General features: G+C 48.3%; 7 protein-coding genes across 7 annotated transcripts; 5 read left to right on the top strand and 2 right to left on the bottom strand.

Annotated features, from left to right (window-relative positions):
* Positions 1-112: 112 nt before the first annotated feature.
* Positions 113-4,711, bottom strand: FIESC28_10465 (uncharacterized protein; the record flags this gene model as incomplete). The annotated part of the gene is made up of 6 exons (XM_031164597.1): positions 113-1,377; positions 1,428-3,893; positions 3,943-4,192; positions 4,242-4,290; positions 4,345-4,373; positions 4,424-4,711. The coding sequence occupies 6 exons, from the start codon at positions 4,709-4,711 to the stop codon at positions 113-115; spliced, it is 4,347 nt and encodes a 1,448-aa protein (XP_031011350.1).
* Positions 4,712-5,694: 983 nt separating this feature from the next.
* FIESC28_10464 (uncharacterized protein) lies at positions 5,695-6,744 on the top strand (the record flags this gene model as incomplete). Its single annotated transcript, XM_031164596.1, has 3 exons — positions 5,695-5,848; positions 5,900-6,251; positions 6,300-6,744. 3 exons carry the CDS (start codon positions 5,695-5,697, stop codon positions 6,742-6,744), a joined length of 951 nt encoding a protein of 316 aa, XP_031011349.1.
* A 106-nt stretch (positions 6,745-6,850) lies between these two features.
* On the bottom strand, positions 6,851-7,935 carry FIESC28_10463 (uncharacterized protein; the record flags this gene model as incomplete). Its single annotated transcript, XM_031164595.1, has 5 exons — positions 6,851-6,969; positions 7,018-7,620; positions 7,671-7,721; positions 7,812-7,831; positions 7,892-7,935. 5 exons carry the CDS (start codon positions 7,933-7,935, stop codon positions 6,851-6,853), a joined length of 837 nt encoding a protein of 278 aa, XP_031011348.1.
* A 542-nt stretch (positions 7,936-8,477) lies between these two features.
* On the top strand, positions 8,478-9,488 carry FIESC28_10462 (uncharacterized protein; the record flags this gene model as incomplete). The annotated part of the gene is made up of 1 exon (XM_031164594.1): positions 8,478-9,488. The coding sequence occupies one exon, from the start codon at positions 8,478-8,480 to the stop codon at positions 9,486-9,488; it is 1,011 nt and encodes a 336-aa protein (XP_031011347.1).
* A 1,026-nt stretch (positions 9,489-10,514) lies between these two features.
* FIESC28_10461 (uncharacterized protein) lies at positions 10,515-11,570 on the top strand (the record flags this gene model as incomplete). The annotated part of the gene is made up of 3 exons (XM_031164593.1): positions 10,515-10,812; positions 10,866-11,293; positions 11,346-11,570. The coding sequence occupies 3 exons, from the start codon at positions 10,515-10,517 to the stop codon at positions 11,568-11,570; spliced, it is 951 nt and encodes a 316-aa protein (XP_031011346.1).
* Positions 11,571-12,804: 1,234 nt separating this feature from the next.
* Positions 12,805-14,680, top strand: FIESC28_10460 (uncharacterized protein; the record flags this gene model as incomplete). The annotated part of the gene is made up of 3 exons (XM_031164592.1): positions 12,805-12,923; positions 13,025-13,630; positions 13,687-14,680. 3 exons carry the CDS (start codon positions 12,805-12,807, stop codon positions 14,678-14,680), a joined length of 1,719 nt encoding a protein of 572 aa, XP_031011345.1.
* A 1,882-nt stretch (positions 14,681-16,562) lies between these two features.
* On the top strand, positions 16,563-18,845 carry FIESC28_10459 (uncharacterized protein; the record flags this gene model as incomplete). Its single annotated transcript, XM_031164591.1, has 4 exons — positions 16,563-16,854; positions 16,907-17,631; positions 17,680-17,782; positions 17,830-18,845. The coding sequence occupies 4 exons, from the start codon at positions 16,563-16,565 to the stop codon at positions 18,843-18,845; spliced, it is 2,136 nt and encodes a 711-aa protein (XP_031011344.1).
* Positions 18,846-18,953: the final 108 nt, after the last annotated feature.

Raw genomic sequence — 18,953 nt, 5'->3', positions numbered from 1 at the left:
GCTAAAAAAAAAAAAAAGTCAAGTTCAATTCTATATACCGCTGGAAGAGCAATGATCTGATTTCTCATCTGCTCTACATCAAATTTTGGTCCGCTACCTTCTCCGTAAAGGTCTATTCTTCTGAAAGCTTCTGCTTCTTCGCACCTTTCTGTTCTTTTGCAAGTTCTTTCTCCCTCTTCAAAACCTTGATACCCGCTTCAGCAGCCTTGGTCTCGGCCTCAAACTTATTGAGAGCCCCAGTCGAGACTCCTACCACACGACCTTCAACCGTGGCCGAGCAGCCCCAGTCGATCATGGGTCCATCACCTTTTGAGAGAAGGAAGGCTGGCTTCTTATTCCCAGCCATTGCACAAAATTCTTCTTTCGGATGCTTAACATGGATCTTTCCTTTGAGAATCCGGTCGAGGTAAGTGAAAATTCCAAACTTAGCAAGGAAAGCTGCACATGTTTCCATACTTCCGGAATCAACCCAGATAGCGCCTAAAACAGCTTCAAAGAGATCCGAGTAGAACTTTTCAGGGTGCAGTCGTGCGAACAAAGCCCAAGGGTAATGGTCGCTCTCTCTCTTAGCGATATCAATCTCGTCTCGAAGACTGTCGAACCTCTTCTCAGTCTCTTTCATCACTCGTCCCATCTCGGGCGAGCTGTGTCGCATAAACTTCCAAATGGGCAGTTTTACGTCGGTAAACACTGGTTTACCATCCTCAACCTCGACGTTGGTTCGATGCAGTCCATTATCCATGTTGGTAAACGCAAGGAAATGTGCATTGACCATTGCAGTCTTGATAAGGTGCAGAATACTGTTAGGAATTGGTGAGTTGTATTGGAACGTCCGACTCACGACCAAGTAGTCTAGGACAGCATCTCCGAGGAATTCAAGTTGTTCGTAGGACCTCTGGTGTGCATCAGCGGCATAAGATCCGTGAGTCATGGCCTCGATTAGCAACGACTTCTTCTGGAATGAGTACCCGATGAGGTCCTCCAAGGGCTCCATTGTAGGAGGTAGGCCAACATCGCTGGGGGCAATGCCGAAGAGTGTGTCTCTGGCCATTCCTTCTTCGTGCCAGTTACAGTTAGCCCCAAGGAACACTTTGATGCACTTCAAAGCCTTGGTCATTCCTCCGTCTTCGAAAGAGGCTCCAACAAGTGCTTCAACCACGTCAGCGAGTGTTTTGTTTCCAATGAATCGTGATGCACCATCAACTGGCTGCATCTCCAGGAAATCATCTCGATATAGTGGACGCCACTTGACACCGGTGAAGGTCTTTGAAAGTATGAATTTAGATAGTCCAGATTCCAAGCAGGAGCGTTCTAGCCGTGTATTGGATACGAGTCGATCCTTGAAATTGTTCAAAAGCTCTTCGGGCCAGTTCGGGTCTGCAATGCTAGTCAGTAGGGAAATAGAGAAAGATTAAAGCTAGACTTACGCTCGGAATAGGCTTGAATAACGGTGCAAAACTTCAAGATTGAATCGCCCAAAAACTCAAGACGCTCGTAGTCAACAGGCTCTATGGCACTGGGGGCGCTGATGGCTTGGACTACCAACTGCAAGTCTGTGATACCAACACGAGCCAAAAGTGTCGAAGACAGTTCCAAGGCGATTAGCTGGATTTCTAGCTCATGAATGATCGAGGGGATCAGCATGCCCAGCTCAACGACTCGTGGTGAAACCACGTCAACTGTGGCTTGCGAAATAGGAAGTACCCAGCGGTAGGGTTTGGAGCAGGAACTCGCATTCTGGTCACCCCTCACTGCGTGGAGGAAATCCGCTCTGCGCGTCCACTGAAGCACATCCAGATACTCTTCTTCCGGAGCGTCTTCGTATTCATAGAATGGATGCCGGACCTCCTCATACCGAGGTTTCTTTTCAATTGTCTTGATATAGATAAACGGTGCATTAGTAGAATCCCGAACCAGGATTCGCTTTTCAGAGACATCGTCTAGGTAGTGTGGACTTTCTCCGAAGGGAATAGATCCTATCTGGTCCCGTGAAAGATCCTTGATTCCATAGATAACCTTGATCACATGGTCAGAATCTTCAACTTTCCAGCGATGTCCGAAATGCATTGCCAAAAGGGTCGATGTATGATCTGGCAAAGCTAAAGATTCGTCGTTGGAGATATTTCGGATTGAGGTACATTTGATGGTCCATGCTCCCTCTTCTCTGGGATAGACTGTGATGTCTCGAGGACGAGGCAGCTCAATGGGCAGAGCAATCTGGAAACGAAGCGGTGCAGCATTCTCGTGGTCGATGAACTCGTAAGTATAAAGCCACTTATCAGCATCTGAAATCCAGTTTTGCGAAACTTGAATCCATGGATTGAAGAGAAGTTCAGTGTTTGGTAAATTTCCTTTGTCTTCCTCCTTGGTTGCACCCTCGTTTATAGGCAGAAGATTGTCACTAACAAGTCCTGCTCGATATAACCCATAGTAAGCGCGGAAGGCCGCATCTTTCATGGCGTTCTTTTCAGACATCCATCCTCCTTTTCCCTGGAACTTGCGTAGATCATAGGGCAAGGCTGATGGTAGTGTCACCGTTGCACTGAACGTCGGTATTCCGTTCTCAGATATTTCCTTCTGGAACACATAGACAGGCCTTACATCCACGTAGGCTCGGCGGAAAACCTTATCGCAAAAATGCTCAAGATGTTGGCGAGCATTTTCAAGATCCAGCCTGGCGTCTGAGTTCGGAACACGAAAAGATTCCGAGCTCGTCCATTCGGCGGAAGCCTGTGCATTCAGTCGATCCAACTCTTCTCGATCGTGTTCGTAGCGCTTCTTCATTTCCTCTTCCAAAGAATCCCATTCACGAATGTCCGAAGTTGATCTCTCCAGGATAATCATCTTGGATTGTTTCTTGCGCGCTCGCCCGCGGCGTTGGATGTAAGATTTGAGTGTTGTCGTTTCATCAAAGCAGATGACCAAGTTACATGCTGCAACATCAATGCCTTCCTCGAGCACACTCGTCGAAACTAGAAGGTTGATGGCGCCTGATTTGAAAGCGGCCAGTATTTCGTTACTATCACCTGTAGGGTGTTCGTAGACGTTCTTCTTGCGTGTCTCATAAGCTGCAGACCCTACTACAGAACCAACACAGTACCGCTGTTGAATTTGTGGATGGTTTTTCAATATTGCGCAAAGGACATTAACCGCGGCGCGCGATTTGACGAATATGATACCGACCGTGTCCTTGTTTGCTGCAAGAAGTTCGTGGATCAACTTGTTAGCTTTATCAGTCAGGTTGCCTGTGCAGGGTAATCCGAGTTTGTCTGGATCACTAGCGATCCGGCGCAAGTGTCCCGCCAAATACGTTCTGTCTTCATTGGACCAGTTGTCGGTGTATGTAGTCGGTGCGTCGACTCTTTCTAGAAAGAGACTGACCAGCTCTGATATATACTGGTCTGCCGCCCAGGATCCTAGCTCATCGAGAAGATCCTTACTTTTGCTCCAGAGCTTTTTCACCTGGTTTTGCGAGAAAGTGTCGTGTTTCGCAATCACCCTTTGCAACTCAGCGTGACCACTCGCGGTCTTAACGATACGATCTTGCAGCTTAGCAATATGGGGATCTTGGGCGAGGTTCATGCTCAGGTATTCCGACTGCAGAGCCTGCATCAAGGGGGTTAGAGCTAAACGCTCCTCGACATGGTAGAGGACCCGAATTAGATCGGGCTTGTTGACGTGTTCTAATAACTCCTTGCGATTAACCGTAGGCGTAACACATCTCGCATCCATGGTGATCTCGAGCTCTCGAATCTCATCTCGTCTCGATTTAGACTGTACTGGACTTGCCGTCAGACCCAAGATGGCGGGCACAGGCTTGCCTGCAATCTTCTTCTCATGGTAAAAGTTGACCATGATCTTCCTTCCTGAACTGTTCTTTACACAATTGTGAACTGCAAATAAATCAGTAATAGTATTAATGATGCCAGCGTTGTCTCTCACCTTCATCGAACACAATCAGGGCCAGCATGTCCATTCTAACGAAAGCATGGTCAAGAGCATCCCGTAGGATTTCGAAAGTCGAAACGACAACGCGGGTGCCTTCGAGGATGACAGGCCAAACATCTTCGGACCATGCGTCTATATTCGACTGCCCGGTGAGCAGTTTCATGGATACCGATGGCATCTGTCTCTCAAGAACATCGAACTGCTGTTCACACAAACTGACGGTCTTCCCTAGAAACCAGATCATCTTTATTTGTTAGTGTTGCAAGTACACATATGTTCATTTGTTCACCAACCTTGTCCGGCGAACACCTCTCGAGTTCAGCTTGGATTCTCAGCACGGCCCTACATATCCTAATCAGTCTCTCGGTTTGTTATCGGATTCAAGGAGCAACATACACTTGGGTCTTTCCGCTTCCTGTATCCATCTAACCATGTTAGCTGACAACATTCGTATGAGAAGTACTCGATCACTTACCGCCACGATCACGTTTCTTTTGAGACTGTGTTCCAGCATCTCTCTCTGGTAACCGCGAGGATTAACAACCTCTGGATCAGGCGTCCCTTTCTTAGGTCGAAGTTTCCTGACCTTCATCTTTCCGCTCGCCTTTTCATCGGCGACGATGGATATGGTTTCGGATATTTCAACCTCGGTAGTAGGCACCTCAGCAACAACAGGGCTGTCAGGCTGTGAGGAGCTTTGTATCCCAGATTCATCGGTACTCTGCGAATCGTCGTCCGGCATTTCTTCGTCGGTGGAAGTCATCATGAGCTGCTGAGCCCCCAGGACTAACTATACTTTCGCACAAAAGATAGAGATGGAGGTTAGTGTGATGGGGAAAAGATGATCAAAATTGTATAGAAGAAAAGATCGAGGTGGTAGAAACTTTAAATAATAAAGTCAATCCATAAAGCAAAAGTTTTCTGATCTGGTGAAAGAGGATGAGGAAGACTGAAACAACATGTAGGGAGGAAGTTGTGAAGGCCCGGTTGGGAGTATCGTAGTTGGTGGTTGACACAACTGCAGGTTGCAGGAGGCCGACCTGCCATGTGAAATAGCTAAGCCCTCGAGTGATCAATCACATGTAGAGAAAAGAATGAAATGTTATTCATGTAGATAGAGAGAGGGAGGCGTAAGAGGTCGGATTGACAGTGAATCACTGCCAACAAGAGCTGTTGGTGTGGATTATGCAGGGTAGGATTTCTGAAAAGGCGCTTCAATTGTAGCCTAGGATTTGAGGTCAAGTAACTACACTTTTAGTTCAGTGTAAGCATCAAGTATACTAAAATATGCATAGTCTTGGGTGTTCCTTTACTTTTCCTTATATATAGGACTCTTCTCATTGCTTGAGGTTGATTCAAGTTGGCACTGTGGCTGCCACCCTAACTCACCGTACATAAGCGGGCAGTAAACCAACGAACGCTTAAACTACAGGGGGTATCAATTAACGAATCTATTTCATATTCTGTTCAGATAAATCTTTGGTAATTCTAGAGGATCCTGATTTTATACTGAAGTAATATCAACAGACACCGTGAAGTGATTCTACTATATATATGTATGTCGAGCTGGTGTGGTGGTAAGTGCAGCGTATGGATACGATTTATGCCAGGCAGTATTTTGAACCTTTGCATCTTTCGCTCTTACATAGTAGACATGCGGACTTGTTTTTAGAAATCTATCAACTGCCAAACACTATCTCTTCATTTATGGAACTCCCGCTACGTTCTTCCACCGGGGATGAAACCATGAATCTGTACGCCGTAGGCTTCAATGCATGGAATCAGCTCAATTTTGATACCATACCAGCTGATGAAGAGCTGGATGATTTGTTCACTTTCACCAAGGTCCTGGCAGACAAATCGGTTGGCCATGTTGTTTCCAAGATACACTATACTGCAGGTATTTATCATGATACCCTGCGTCGTTGATTCCTGTTCTAATAGTCAATAGTGCAGCGAAATGATACTTGGGCCTTGGCCGGGTCATGCCCCAGCAAGCTTCTCCATCGCGAGGCCGATAGTACATATTTGTTCGACTTACCAAGTGCCGAATCAGGAGATGGGAAAGTTTTGACTGTTCAGAACTTAGACTCTGGACATCCTACTCATGCCATTGTTCAATACCCATCGTTGGCGGCATGGGGAGCCAACGAGCACACTGAGAAATGGTCTTGCAAGTCACCGGTTCGTCAAATAGCTGCTTACGATACTGGCTTCGTGATGTTACTCGAGGATGGGACCGTACTTAGCTGCGGTGATTTTCGATTTCCAGACTGTCTTGGCCGCGAGGTCGATGAATCATGGTATGTGCTCAAGGTCGTGCAGACAAACCCTATACTGATATTTCCTAGTCCTGCCCATGTACCATGTCCTATAGAGGATCTAAGTGACCTCGGTGAATCCATCAAGAAAGTATCTGCAGGAGGGTACACTCTTGGGGCTCTGACAGACAGTGGTGGGCTGTACCTCTGGGGCATGAAACCTCCTGGTTCACAAAGTCGACACACCGCATTCACTGATCTTGGCCCTATGCCAAGCTATGTGGAAGTCGACGGGGAGAAAGACGTGCAGGACTTTGCAATTGGGGAGTCATATGCTATTGCCCTTACTACTGATGGTTGCGTTTATGTCATAGGGGATAACACTAATGGCCAGATTGGTCTTGGCAAACCCGTGAAACAGAGTGCATTATGGTCAAAGATAGATTTTATACTCCACCCAGACGAGGAGGTGGTGGCTATTGAAGCTGGTCCAAGGGCATCGTTTATAGTGACAGCAAAGACGGAATCAATATAATGTCGAAGCTCAGAATGAGCTGCCCCTCTATCATAACCAGCTCTATTGAGCCCAGTGACCCTCTATTGTACAAGGCTTCTCGTTGTGTTCATCTGCATAAGGGTAATCATAGACTCGTCAGGTAATCCTCAATCTCTTGAGGGGTCAGCTTTCTGAAACGGGGTCCAACAGCCCCATCAACGCCCTCGAGACCCAGAAGGTGCTCTGCGGGTGCACCAACAATACCTGCAACATGTTAGCATAACCTCATCTATTGGATCACTCCCAACTTACCGATCTCGATGCTGTCACCGTTCATCTCACCCTCAATGTTATCCTTCAAGGTCAACAGGGCGATGTGGATAGCATCCTCAAGCTCAAGCTCTTCCGAGTATCGCTTTTCCAAGAATGTCTTGGCTTTGGTTGCACTCTTGCCAATGGCTGTGGCCTTCCATGGGTAGTAACTGCCGGAGGGGTCGACCTGGTACAGCATAGGACCACCTTTGTGAATGCCACCAGTCTTTCTGTTGACCTTCTTCTCCTCGCTGTCCTCCAGAGTGGCCTTGTTCTCCTCCTCGGGCTCAATGCCCTCATCCCAACCAGCAATCAACAGACTAACTCCATAAGGTCGGACACCGGCTGACTGGGTGGCCTCCTGCATAACTCGGGCGACATCCTGCACCAATATTCTGGTAGGGGGGTACTCGTTGTAGATGCGCTTATACTCGGTGTGTGAAACCTTGCGTGCTCGGTCGACCAATACTCGGTAGTCGGGGCCCATACCGGAGTACACCATGCCGATGTTGGGAGTGATGTCGCTGATCTTGGAAAGGGAGCTCTGGTCGGCTAGAGGAGATGATGACTTCTTTTCGGTGGCGATGACGATACCGTTGGTGGCTTTTGCTGGTCAGTAGGAGCCCCTCATGGATCTTGAAGGCAGTGCGAACCTTTGATACCAAGGGCAGTGATACCCTGGTTTACAGCGTTGAGGGCATACTCTATTTCGACATTAGCTTCATGGGTCGAATTGACTGAAGAAAGCTTGAACTTCAAGAGGTTTCAAAGCTTTCCACTAAGCAATTACGTACCAATCTGCACCAGCTTTCCGCTGTAACATTGTCAGCGATGATGTCCCCATACAAATAGCAGTGTCGTCACCGAAACATACCTGGGGGAGAAGGTTGTGAGGGAGAAGGAGTATCTATCCGCCATAGTTCAAGTTTCTGGGTTGACAAACTCGATATAGATGTGGTGATGGCTGAACTATGGTCGTTTATCAATTCGTGGGGTTGACAAGGAGATGTCGAGCAAGGCTACAACTGGAGCTTTGGTGTTTGGCAAGCAGCTGTAGCCTCTAGGCAGGCCCAGCTGCGCGTCTAGCTCAACCGCCCGGAGCTGTATGCGGGGCAACAGATTATCCGATGACCGCGTGATGGCTCCACAGAGCAGAGCTCTTCTTAACGTTACAATTTGGCAACGGCTGCTTCGGCTTTCTTTCCTCAATCTTCTACAAAAAAAGGGCTGAGCTGGCCTTTTGCATTCTTAATGTCCTGGTCATGATCTTGGCAAGCATTTGCTTTCCCCGCTCTCCAAAGATCTTACTTAACTCTCAGCTTTGCAAAAACATGTAGGTTGCGCCTGAAACGCCTCAAGTGCCGACTACGTACTCGCACATTCCGCAACTCTTTGTTCTGTCTGCTACTTGCTGTCACTACCTTTTCTTCTTTTACATCCACAGGTTCACGTAAATCATCATGGATACGCGCCCTACTTGGGATTGGTCCTCGGTCGGGGACAATTCTGTCCCTCAAGAACCCGAACCAGAGCCACGCCGATCATCGCAATATGCTTGGACTGCTCCGCAATCAGATGCTACAGATACTCCAACGCAACAGGATACGTCATCCGAACAGGTTCCTCGCCCCGCGCCTGGAAACAAGCGATATGGCACGCGCACTTGTCGCATTTGCTTCGATGCTGAAGAGCCGAAGTTTCCTGATCAGTCAACCACTTTTGGCATACAGACAGGATCATCTCGACCTACATACGTCTCTGACGACCCGGAATTGGGAAGGTTGTTATCACCATGCAAGTGTAAGGGATCACAGAAATATGTCCACGAAGGGTGCCTCAACGCATGGAGGCTTGCAAACCCGATGGAAGCAAGAAACTATTGGCAGTGTCCAACTTGCAAGTACACCTATCGCATTTCTCGACTGCACTGGGGCTCTGCTCTGAGCAGCAAGGTGACGCAGGTTGGCGTGACCATCTGCTTTTGTATACTGAGCATCTTCTTGCTCGGATTTGTCGCGGATCCTCTCTTCGACTTATGGCAAGACCCGATTGGAACCCTCGGCGAAACTGTCACAAGCGTGGTAACAGACATCGAGGCCCTCAGGCAACCTCCATCACCAGAGCCTACCACGTGGATCGAACACTTCATTAAAGGGTTCTTTTCCCTAGGAATTTTCGGATTGTTCAAGACCATGTTCACAGTGAACCCGTTTCACTGGTGGCAAATCCGAAACAGCGGGTTGACAGGTGGTGGCAGGAGAGGGGGCACTGGTCGAAACCGTGTCGAGAACATTAGCCTGATATTCGTTCTTATTGGCGCATTCACATTTCTCATGGGCATTTGGAAATTTGTGCAGAAGCTGAGCGCTCGTGTGCTCAAGAACGTGAGCGACAGGGTCGTCGATATTGAAGAGGATGATGACGAGGACGAGAGTGAGGAATCCAATGAGGGAAGCAAGAAAGATCAATGAAGCCCTCCAAGCTTTTCTATCCTGGAAAGGGCGTTTTGTTCCATGACCCAAATACGTCGCATCGTGTATGTATTTGCACACTCTTAAGTTGCCTAGACCTTGCTCTTCCATGTCAAGTCGACTAGTCTGTGTGCAAAGATTTACGCTCAGTTGTGCCTTGAGTCGGGACCGTTTTGGTTCTTTTCTCGCTGGCTAGCATGAGATTATCAGTCTTCATTCACGCATCGTGGCGTCTTTGGGCGTTTCATAACGGTGTGCGGCATCTGCTGGGTACACTACCCTCGTACATAAGCAGTGAGCAGATGGCCGAATGTTGGTTGATACATACCACCGTCTCCTCTAAATAATAATTGATAGCCAACCATTGGTACAACTTAATTCCACCTACAGTTCCTGAAGCCTACCTCTTAATTATCTGAGTAGAACAATGTGCCGATTGTAAGATCGCTCGCATTGCTGATGTTATTCTGATACTGACAACATCTGCAATTGGTACGAAGAAGACAACGCCCTATATATATCCAGCATCAATACGAATTTTCATCGTATTCTTCGTATGCTTCCATTATTCTGGTGCTATCCTTGTTTAAGTCGGATCTTTATGCCCCCGACACCGAGATGACGTTCGAATTTGGGGTCCTAATCCCTGCACTGAATACGGGTAGCCTGACAGTAGATGTGGATCAGCGCTCATGAATTCCGTCGGGCTGGACAAAAAGCCAATCTATCATCAATCGACGGCGCCAGCCATGGCTCCTTGAATGTTTTTGTGATCTGCTACGGACCTCATTGTTCGTCTTCGCTCGCTTCTTGATCTCTCTACACGACTACGGACCTCGATTCCGAACCCAGTTTTGCGACAACCGCCATCGAGTTCAAAAAGACCCTGGTTATCTGTCAAAGTGACCACGATCAACGATCCCTCGAATTGTCGCATTGGCTATTCTCGATCATCGTGAACAGTATAACATCTCCCTCGACTTACAGAACCTCGAATCGGCCGGCGCCGACCTAAGCTTGCCCACCATGCATTTCGCATACCCTCCTCGCAAGAACTCCAACCCACCACCCTTCGGACGACGATCTGGGAATATCCCACCGATGCTACGACGTCTTCGCAAGAGAACGATTCTCTTAGGCTTCCTTGGTATCGTTGGACTGGTATACCTTCTATTCGGTTCAAGTAGCGGGGCACCCTACCACGAGCATAAACCATCAGGAAACCCTCCGGCAGTCATTGTGACAGTTTTCGATCATTCGCAATACAGTACCTCTTATTTGGAGTCGATTCGAACAAATCGTGAACATTATGCCAAGAGACATGGTAAGACACTCACAGGTCTTCAGTGCGAAGGCGTGAACTAATATTGACCCCAGGATACGAAGCCATGGTCGTAAAAATCGACGATTACAATACAGGCGAATCTCCCAAGTCATGGGCCAAGATCATGGCAGTGCGCCATGCGCTCTCGAAATACCCCGATGCCACCTATGTCTGGTTCCTTGATCAGAACGCCTACATCATGCAGCTGGACCAGACATTAGAAGAACAAGTTATGAAGCCTGCGACGTTGGAAGGACTCATGATTAGGGACTGGTCTGTAGTACCACCTGATAGTATCATCAAGACGTTCTCTCATCTCAAAGGCGAAGATGTGAACCTGGTTATCAGCCAGGACGAAGTCGGACTTGTAACTAATAGTTACGTCCTGAAGAACGGCGACTGGGCCAAATTCTTCATTGAGACTTGGATGGATCCTCTATACCAGAGCTACAACTTTGAGAAGGCTGAGCGACATGCCCTTGTAAGTTTAACCGGCATCTTGCCCCTCAGTCTCATCTAACCTTTTCCTGCAGGAACATATCGTTCAATGGCACCCAACCATCCTCTCCAAGCTCGCACTCGTACCTCAGCGCTCCATTGCATCATACGGCCGTAACAAAGAAGGTAATGCCTTTAGAGACGGCGATTTTGTTACGCTGATGGTCGACTGCACCGTCACAGGCCAAGCATCTTGCGATAAGCTATCGCACATCTACCAGAAACAGCTGAAAGCCAAGTTTGGCGAGGACGCAGCTTAGAAGAGAAAATGAGCATCATGACATAGGCATTTGAGCACAGGTCATTGGGCGTTTTGTGATATACTGGAGGGGCTTGCTTATAGGATCGGAGAAGGGAAAAGCCAATAGTGACTCCTTCTTGGCGTTTGTTGGTCATTTACTGGTTGCATTTAGCTTATATGTTGAAGATGAACATTTGATCTACTCATATATCGTCGATGGTTGTGTGAGAAGTGTGTTTTGAGAAAGGATAGTTCACAGCGGACATGAGTCCGTACACTTGAGTTCACCTTAGCGAGATTCTGGCAATGATAAAATCGACCAGATCAGATGTTCGTATTCTAATTCTAGAAGGTGCCGCAGTTGACCACCGCAAAGAAGCTAGGACCTCTCGTAGAATGAACAAGGATAATGTAGTCGCAAAGATTGCCTCTCTTCGGTAAATGAGTTTCAACGTTGGGGTTGAATAGTTTCAACAGCAAGCTCTTAGTTCTTGCTCTAAACATCTTCTTGGCCAATGACTTGACAATGGATGCGAGTGCGAGCGAGTTTGCCATGAGATGGAGATCTTTTACACCGGAAACCGAGAGATACTCAGATCCTTGTATTGTTGTTCTAATCGATTATAGTTTGTATCCCCCGGCAGTTTTGATGAAACCCTCCACGCTCGTCCGATCTTCCGAATAATGTCTGAACTACTAACCTTACTATCTAGATGTAGATAGTCCAGAAACACCTCAGGGTCGTACAAACGAGCGAATTCTTATCACCAAACTTGATAGAGCTGCATTGCCGGCGGGCCTTTAGCCCAAAGAGGGTAGTTGATCATATCCGTCACAAACTGTGTTCTAAACGAGACGTCCTACATCACCAGATGCAACAAAGTGCTTCATAGCAAGCAACTCGTCATGTACAATTACGGCGTAGAAGACAGGGATGTTCCCCCATGGAGGGTCGCTCGCCTCGGCCAGGGGACGCGTTGGAGGGTTCAAGCACTATAACTTTAGGGGCGTTCCATAGGTTCCCGCGGAAGCCGGTCCCCCGCCAAGGCATGTGATGGGTGGCCGAGATGCGCTAAGAAATATCCAAGTACTGGCTATGCCCCGCGATATTAGAGATGGATCTCGACGTCAAGCTCCTTTCTGCTTGGGTTTTTATTTAAACCTCGAGCAACCCACCTCTCCCTTTCCAAGAAAAAGTTGTTCGGATTTGTCTTTCATTCTCATTTGTGTCTCTTGTTTCAATTGTTAGAAAAATGGCTTCTCCTCCACATGTCGGGAGCCTCTCCCGTCTTCCTGCCAACTTGCGCGGTGGTATTGAGTCTGTCAAGCGCAGCCGACATAATGTGTCTTGGCCTTTGCTAAACCTTGACCTGTAAGTCATGATGCCACTTACAGCACATCGTCATGATGCGCCACCAGATGCAACTTGACAATTGGTGTCGCAAATACTAACAACGTCTGTTTCTATCACAGATTGCGCAATGTACTCCTATTCCTCTTCCTTTGGCGATGGACTCGTCGCGCATTCTGGCAGCTCAGAGGGCGTGGTATTATCGGCTCCATCTTGGAGCTATACACCAACATTCGTCGCATCCTATACGGTTACTTCCTACGAGCCCCCGGCGTGCGAGGCAAGGTCCAACAACAGGTCAATGAATCTCTAGCCAAGATATCCGACAAGTTGGTTCCCAAAGATCAGATTCGTTACCTTACTCTACCAAAGGAGGGTTTCTCCCATGATCTCGTACGCGGCGAGCTCGAGAACCTCGCCAACATGGATCATACTCGCTGGGAGGATGGTTATGTATCTGGTGCTGTGTACCACGGCGAGGATGAGCTATTGGCTCTGCAGACGGAGGCTTTCGGAAAGTTTACTGTTGCCAACCCTATCCACCCTGATGTTTTCCCCGGTGTGCGCAAGATGGAAGCCGAGGTCGTGAGCATGGTTTTGAGCATGTTCCATGCTCCTCCTGGAGCTGCCGGTACATCTACCAGTGGAGGAACTGACAGTATTCTTATGGCTTGTCTCGCAGCTCGCCAAAAGGCTTACGCTGAGCGTGGAGTGACGGAGCCCGAGATGTAAGTCAAGCTCAAGCATTGTGCCACCAGAGACCAAGACTAACCAGTTGTGATAGGATTCTTCCTGAGACAGGCCACACTGCTTTCCGCAAGGCTGCCGAGTACTTCAAGATCAAGGTTCACCTCGTTGCCTGCCCAGCTCCCGAGTACCAGGTTGACGTCAACGCTGTCCGACGTCTGATCAACCCCAACACGGTTCTCTTGGTTGGCTCTGCTCCTAACTTCCCCCACGGTATTATCGACGACATCGCTGCTCTATCGAAGCTTGCCCTCCGCAAGAACCTTTGGCTCCATGTCGACTGCTGCTTGGGCTCCTTCCTGGTTCCTTTCCTCGAGCGTGCTGGTTTCGAAACTCAGCTTTTCGATTTCCGACTGAAGGGTGTTTCCAGCATTAGCTGTGACACTCACAAGTACGGTTTTGCGCCAAAGGGTAACTCGACTGTTCTCTACCGAACCGCCGAGTTGCGAAAGTTCCAGTACTTTGTGTCCCCTGATTGGTCTGGTGGTGTCTACGCTTCTCCCGGTCTGGCTGGTTCTCGACCTGGTGCTCTTATCGCTGGTTGCTGGGCTAGTTTGATGACCATGGGTGAGGCCGGCTACATCGATGCCTGTACCAAGATCGTGGGAACCGCTAAGAAGATTACCGAGTCTATCCAGACTACCCCGGCATTGGGTGGCGAGCTTGAGATCATCGGAAAGCCTCTTGTTTCGGTTGTTGCATTCACGGCGCGCAACTTGAACGTCTACGATATTGCTGACGGCATGGGTGCTAAGGGATGGCATCTCAACGCTCTTCAGAGTCCTCCTGCTATCCACGTTGCGGTCACTCTACCCATTACCAAGGTCTGGGAGAAGCTCGTCTCCGACCTGGAGACTGTTGTCGAGGAAGAGCGTGAGAAGGAGCGTGTTCGTCTTGTTGAGGGCAAGGGAGCACATGGTAAGGCCATGGGTGACGCCTCAGCACTGTACGGTGTTGCTGGCTCTTTGCCTAACAAGAGCGTTGTTGTTGATCTTGCGAGTGGATTCTTAGATCTGTTGTACAAGGCGTAAATGATTTGGGTTACAAAGGGAAAGGGTGGCGCAAAGTAGTGGCTATCAGGGACTGCATTTTTTTTTTTCATCACGGGCGTAGGCGTTGACGTCCACATGGGACGCTTATCATGTATTGACACCTGCGGACCGCACCGCTATTGGAGCTTTTGAAGGGATTGTCGTTACCTTTGCCATAGTTATTTGATGTTCAGAATCGAATGGAATGATAAGCATAGTCGAGTACCAATCGTGTCGTAAGATTCGAAGGCGAAACCTTGATCGTGATCTAAAGGAATTTCCAGCCCGTAAGGAAGAACGAATAGGGTATTCCGTTCCTGACTATACCTGTTCCTAGTCTGCGTAACGCGCTTAACGAGTCGAGTGTTTGGGAAATGACATTCGTATCTTTGCAGACCGCAAGTCTCTCTTTGCATCTAGTCAGTCCTTGATCCTCGGCAATCGCGTTGAGCGCTCCAATGTCAAGTGCTCTATACACTGGAGATTCGTGGGTCTCTCCATTCTCCAGACGTCAGACGTCAAATGTCAAAACACTTGTTCGTAAATGATTCAATACTGAGATTACAAAGTCCTTGGTTGGTCAGAACATCTGCCGAGCCTTGCGATCTCACTCACAACTTATGCATCACATATGTCATCCAAGTCCAGTCCCACTCTCTTGCTTCTTTTGGTCTCTTTTCCCTTGCGTTTCACATCTACATTTTGTTTCAATTTTTGTGTGCTTTCGCCTCCCTCGCCTCATGTTCTGGTCTTCCGGGGAGAAGGAATGAAATTATCCAATTAGTTTGGATGGAACGTTTATGCGTGTTCCAATTGGAAAGGAGCTTTGTTCTGGGGACGATCACCTCGTGAACGTTGCGGCCCAATGAAGAGGGGGAGCGTGGTTGGTTAAGCTGTAAGAGGGAAAGGATGGAAGGGAAAAAGGGTCCTTTGGTGTGGTGGGTTGGGTGAGTGACTTGACTTTGACTGTGACTGATGGGTGAGCATCCATTTCACTTTCATGGGTGAAAATCAGGGTTTTTGTGAGATGGAGGGAGTAGCCGAGACAGACTCAGGTTGTGATATGTTACGATATCGTTTAAATTATATGCTTCTTCATAACATGTTGTAACATGTGGTTTTTAATCAAGATATTTAAATGTCTATATACCATAAATAGTAAATAATTGCCTCTTCTTAATACCATGGAACCGTTACAGTTGCGCCAGACATAGAAACATGTATGTCATATTGGGCCCAAAATGCAGGGATCTATCAAGCTGCACCTTGACCACCAACACCAAAGAGACTCTAATCCTCCGTAAAAGCTTCAGCTCGCCCGACCACACAACGCAACGCAACCACGATCACTTCCTATCTTGTCATCCCCACGGTGAGACCCTTGGACTACTTTCACTTCTCTAGTTACTCTTCTTTACTGTAATGTTACCGGCGGGCCTCAGGGCTGCTGCGTAACCCAACTCCATTCCAGAGGCGATCCCTGTCTAGTTGCGGTCAAAGATGGTCCATTTCGTGTCATGGTCCAGGTTTCTTTTCTGTAGTCTGATAGTTTAGTTTAGACTACTGTCTGTCAGTTGATATCCATTCTGCATGTATAAGCCCGACATTTCGTCCCTTCTCTAGTCAACCAACCTTATCCTACCTCTCCTCTGCTTTACTCAGCTCTTGTCACTTTTGCCCTTCTTTTTTTATTTAATCTCTCTTGCTGATGAAGCTGCACTTTTTGCCTTTTATCCACTTGTTGTTTTAATTCCCTTTGTTTCTCGCATAATCCTTCTCGCTCTGTGTTACCAACTTTGCATTCTTCTTCTATTCCATCTTACATGCTGTGTTCTTCCTCTCCTCAAAGACAACCGAGCTACTACCGCCGTGTGAGGTTACCATGTTTGCTGAACCATCGCCGTCCCCGATGGGCTCGTTGGCCATGAATGGAGGTGCAGTTGGTTCGAGGGTGCACAAGGCGGAGACGAAGGGGATTCAAATACCCCAGACTAGAGCCAAGGATGACGATTCCATTGCTTCCGGCTCAACTGCTTCGACTGATAGTCAGATGAGGAAGCGGATGAGCACAGACATGTCTAAAGAACAAGTTGAAGATTTGGTGAGAAAGTTGACGATTGATGAGATGAAGACGAGATGGTTCGATGAGATCTTTGAGAAAGTCAAGTCTGAACGTAAGTTTACTTTATCAATGGTTATGTTGCAAGCAAATTGACCAATTTATAGTCGTCGAAGAGCATTCACAAACAGACAATACACCCTCATCTTCAGAACCTCCCAGTCCCAAGTCAAATCCGGTCAAGCCTACACCGTCTCAACAACCAGCACCCCAACAGCCAGTCCGAGAAGATGCGAAGAAGCCTGAACCAACAAGTTCACCAGTCGAGACCAAGAACAAGCCCAGTGATCCCATATCATCCAGCCGCAGCTCCCTCGGTACTACTGGCAGCCCTTCAACATCACATGTCTCAGACTCTACTTCCTCCAACCAACTACCACCACGATCAAAGTCAGCTCCAAGAGAAACTTCACCTCCTGTCACGAAGCCACGGCCTTCTGTGCGATTCTCCAAGGCCCCTATCATCTTGAACGAAGATCCTGAGCCACCTCGGCGTACCTCGCCAACACGTCCTGCATCACGATCTGGACCACCCACGGAGCCATTACGACATGCCGAACCACCACGTCCGGCATCGCGAGCTGGACCGCCCACCGAGTCACTACGACATTCGGAACCACCACGCCCGGCATCACGAGCTGGACCGCCCACTGAGCCACTACGACATGCTGAGCCACCACGTCCGGCATCACGATCCGGGCCACCCACTGAGCCAACAAAACAGGGTCCGATGCTGTCGGCGGTTGATCTGAAATGGGGACGACTGTTTGACGATAGGGGTGATCCCACTGCAAGACTTGGCCAGGTCCTCCGGGGAATTGCCAACTATTTGGTAGGTTATCAGTGTAGTTGTTATGTTGCTTGTGTTAACCATGATAAGGTTGCCGAATACAGCCCTCGCAACTCACTCGTCGTCACACCGGAGAAGCTCAAGGCTTTCTACCACGAATACAAGCTTGACAACGAGACATTCCCGTTCCAGCGTATGTACAAGTTCCCATCTCAAACAGCCACCCTCTAATCATACCAGAAATCTTTGACTGCCGACCCCACGGAGCTCTTGATAGTCTCGAAACACTGTACCAGCATCTTCGATGTGAGAACCACCTTGTCCAAAGACGACCAGGCGGTATGCCTCACATTCCCTCTCTCACCCCAGCTGGTTTCGAGCACTGGATGACTTGTCAAATCCGAGCATTCCCTGACCAAGAAGCCAAGCGACTGAACCACATCATGGCTGATCTTCCGATTATCGCCGACGGTGCTTTTGAAGATGGAAAGCCTGAACGACTACCGAAGCAGCTTTCAAGACATCTTCTTCCAGCAGCTCGGCATCGTGAGACGCATGATCTTGTGGTCGATGCTATTACTGGATGGGTCAAGCATACCGCGGAGAATGAGAACGATCTCAGGAGGAATTCATCCGAGGACGTTTACAAATCCTCGTCGAAGGAGGATAAGGCCGGACGATATAGGCCTGATGACTACCGTGATCGAGACTCCAAGCATCGTCGAGGACCCAAGGACGATTATAAGCCATCACCATTACCTCGTTCTGAGCCTTCTTCACACCGGTTTATTCAGCGTCCCAAATCAGAAAACACCATGCGTCCTTCTAGGGACTCCCCAGTACCTTCAGGTTCAAGTCACAGAGCTAGAAGTCCAGTATCGAATCGCTATCGCAACTCAACCCCAACAGTCGAAAGCAGTTCTGGTACACCTGATAACTACGATATGCCTGCTCCTGTCCATCGAAACAGTTATCCCAGCAGCAGCAGTCGTCGCAATAGAGACAGAGACTATCGATGCTCGTCAAGTCGGGATACTAAGTCGCCAGTCGAAGCAGTTCCTCGATCATTACCTCGCAGAGACGGTGACCGTCGCTCAAGTCTAATCTTCGAAGAGACTGGGAAGGATCCGAATGGAATGACCTACGACGAGTACTTGCGCTTGAATCCACGACCGATGCGAAATGCTGTTGTTGATGATGGCGGCCATTATCGAAATCTTCCTTACTCCAGCGGAAGCGATGAACGAGCCCGATGATTCCTCTTCTTTGAAACAACTTCTTTTTCTTATACATTCTTGGGTGGCCCACTATACGTAAAAGTCTCGGAGTTCTTGGATATACGAATCTTTTTTTTTTTTTTTTTT

This window comes from Fusarium coffeatum (genome assembly GCF_003316985.1).
Source record: "Fusarium coffeatum strain FIESC_28 chromosome Unknown BRIP53273_contig_309, whole genome shotgun sequence".
In the NCBI taxonomy this organism is placed as follows: Eukaryota; Fungi; Ascomycota; class Sordariomycetes; order Hypocreales; family Nectriaceae; genus Fusarium; species Fusarium coffeatum.
This window is presented reverse-complemented; position numbering and strand designations above follow the sequence as displayed.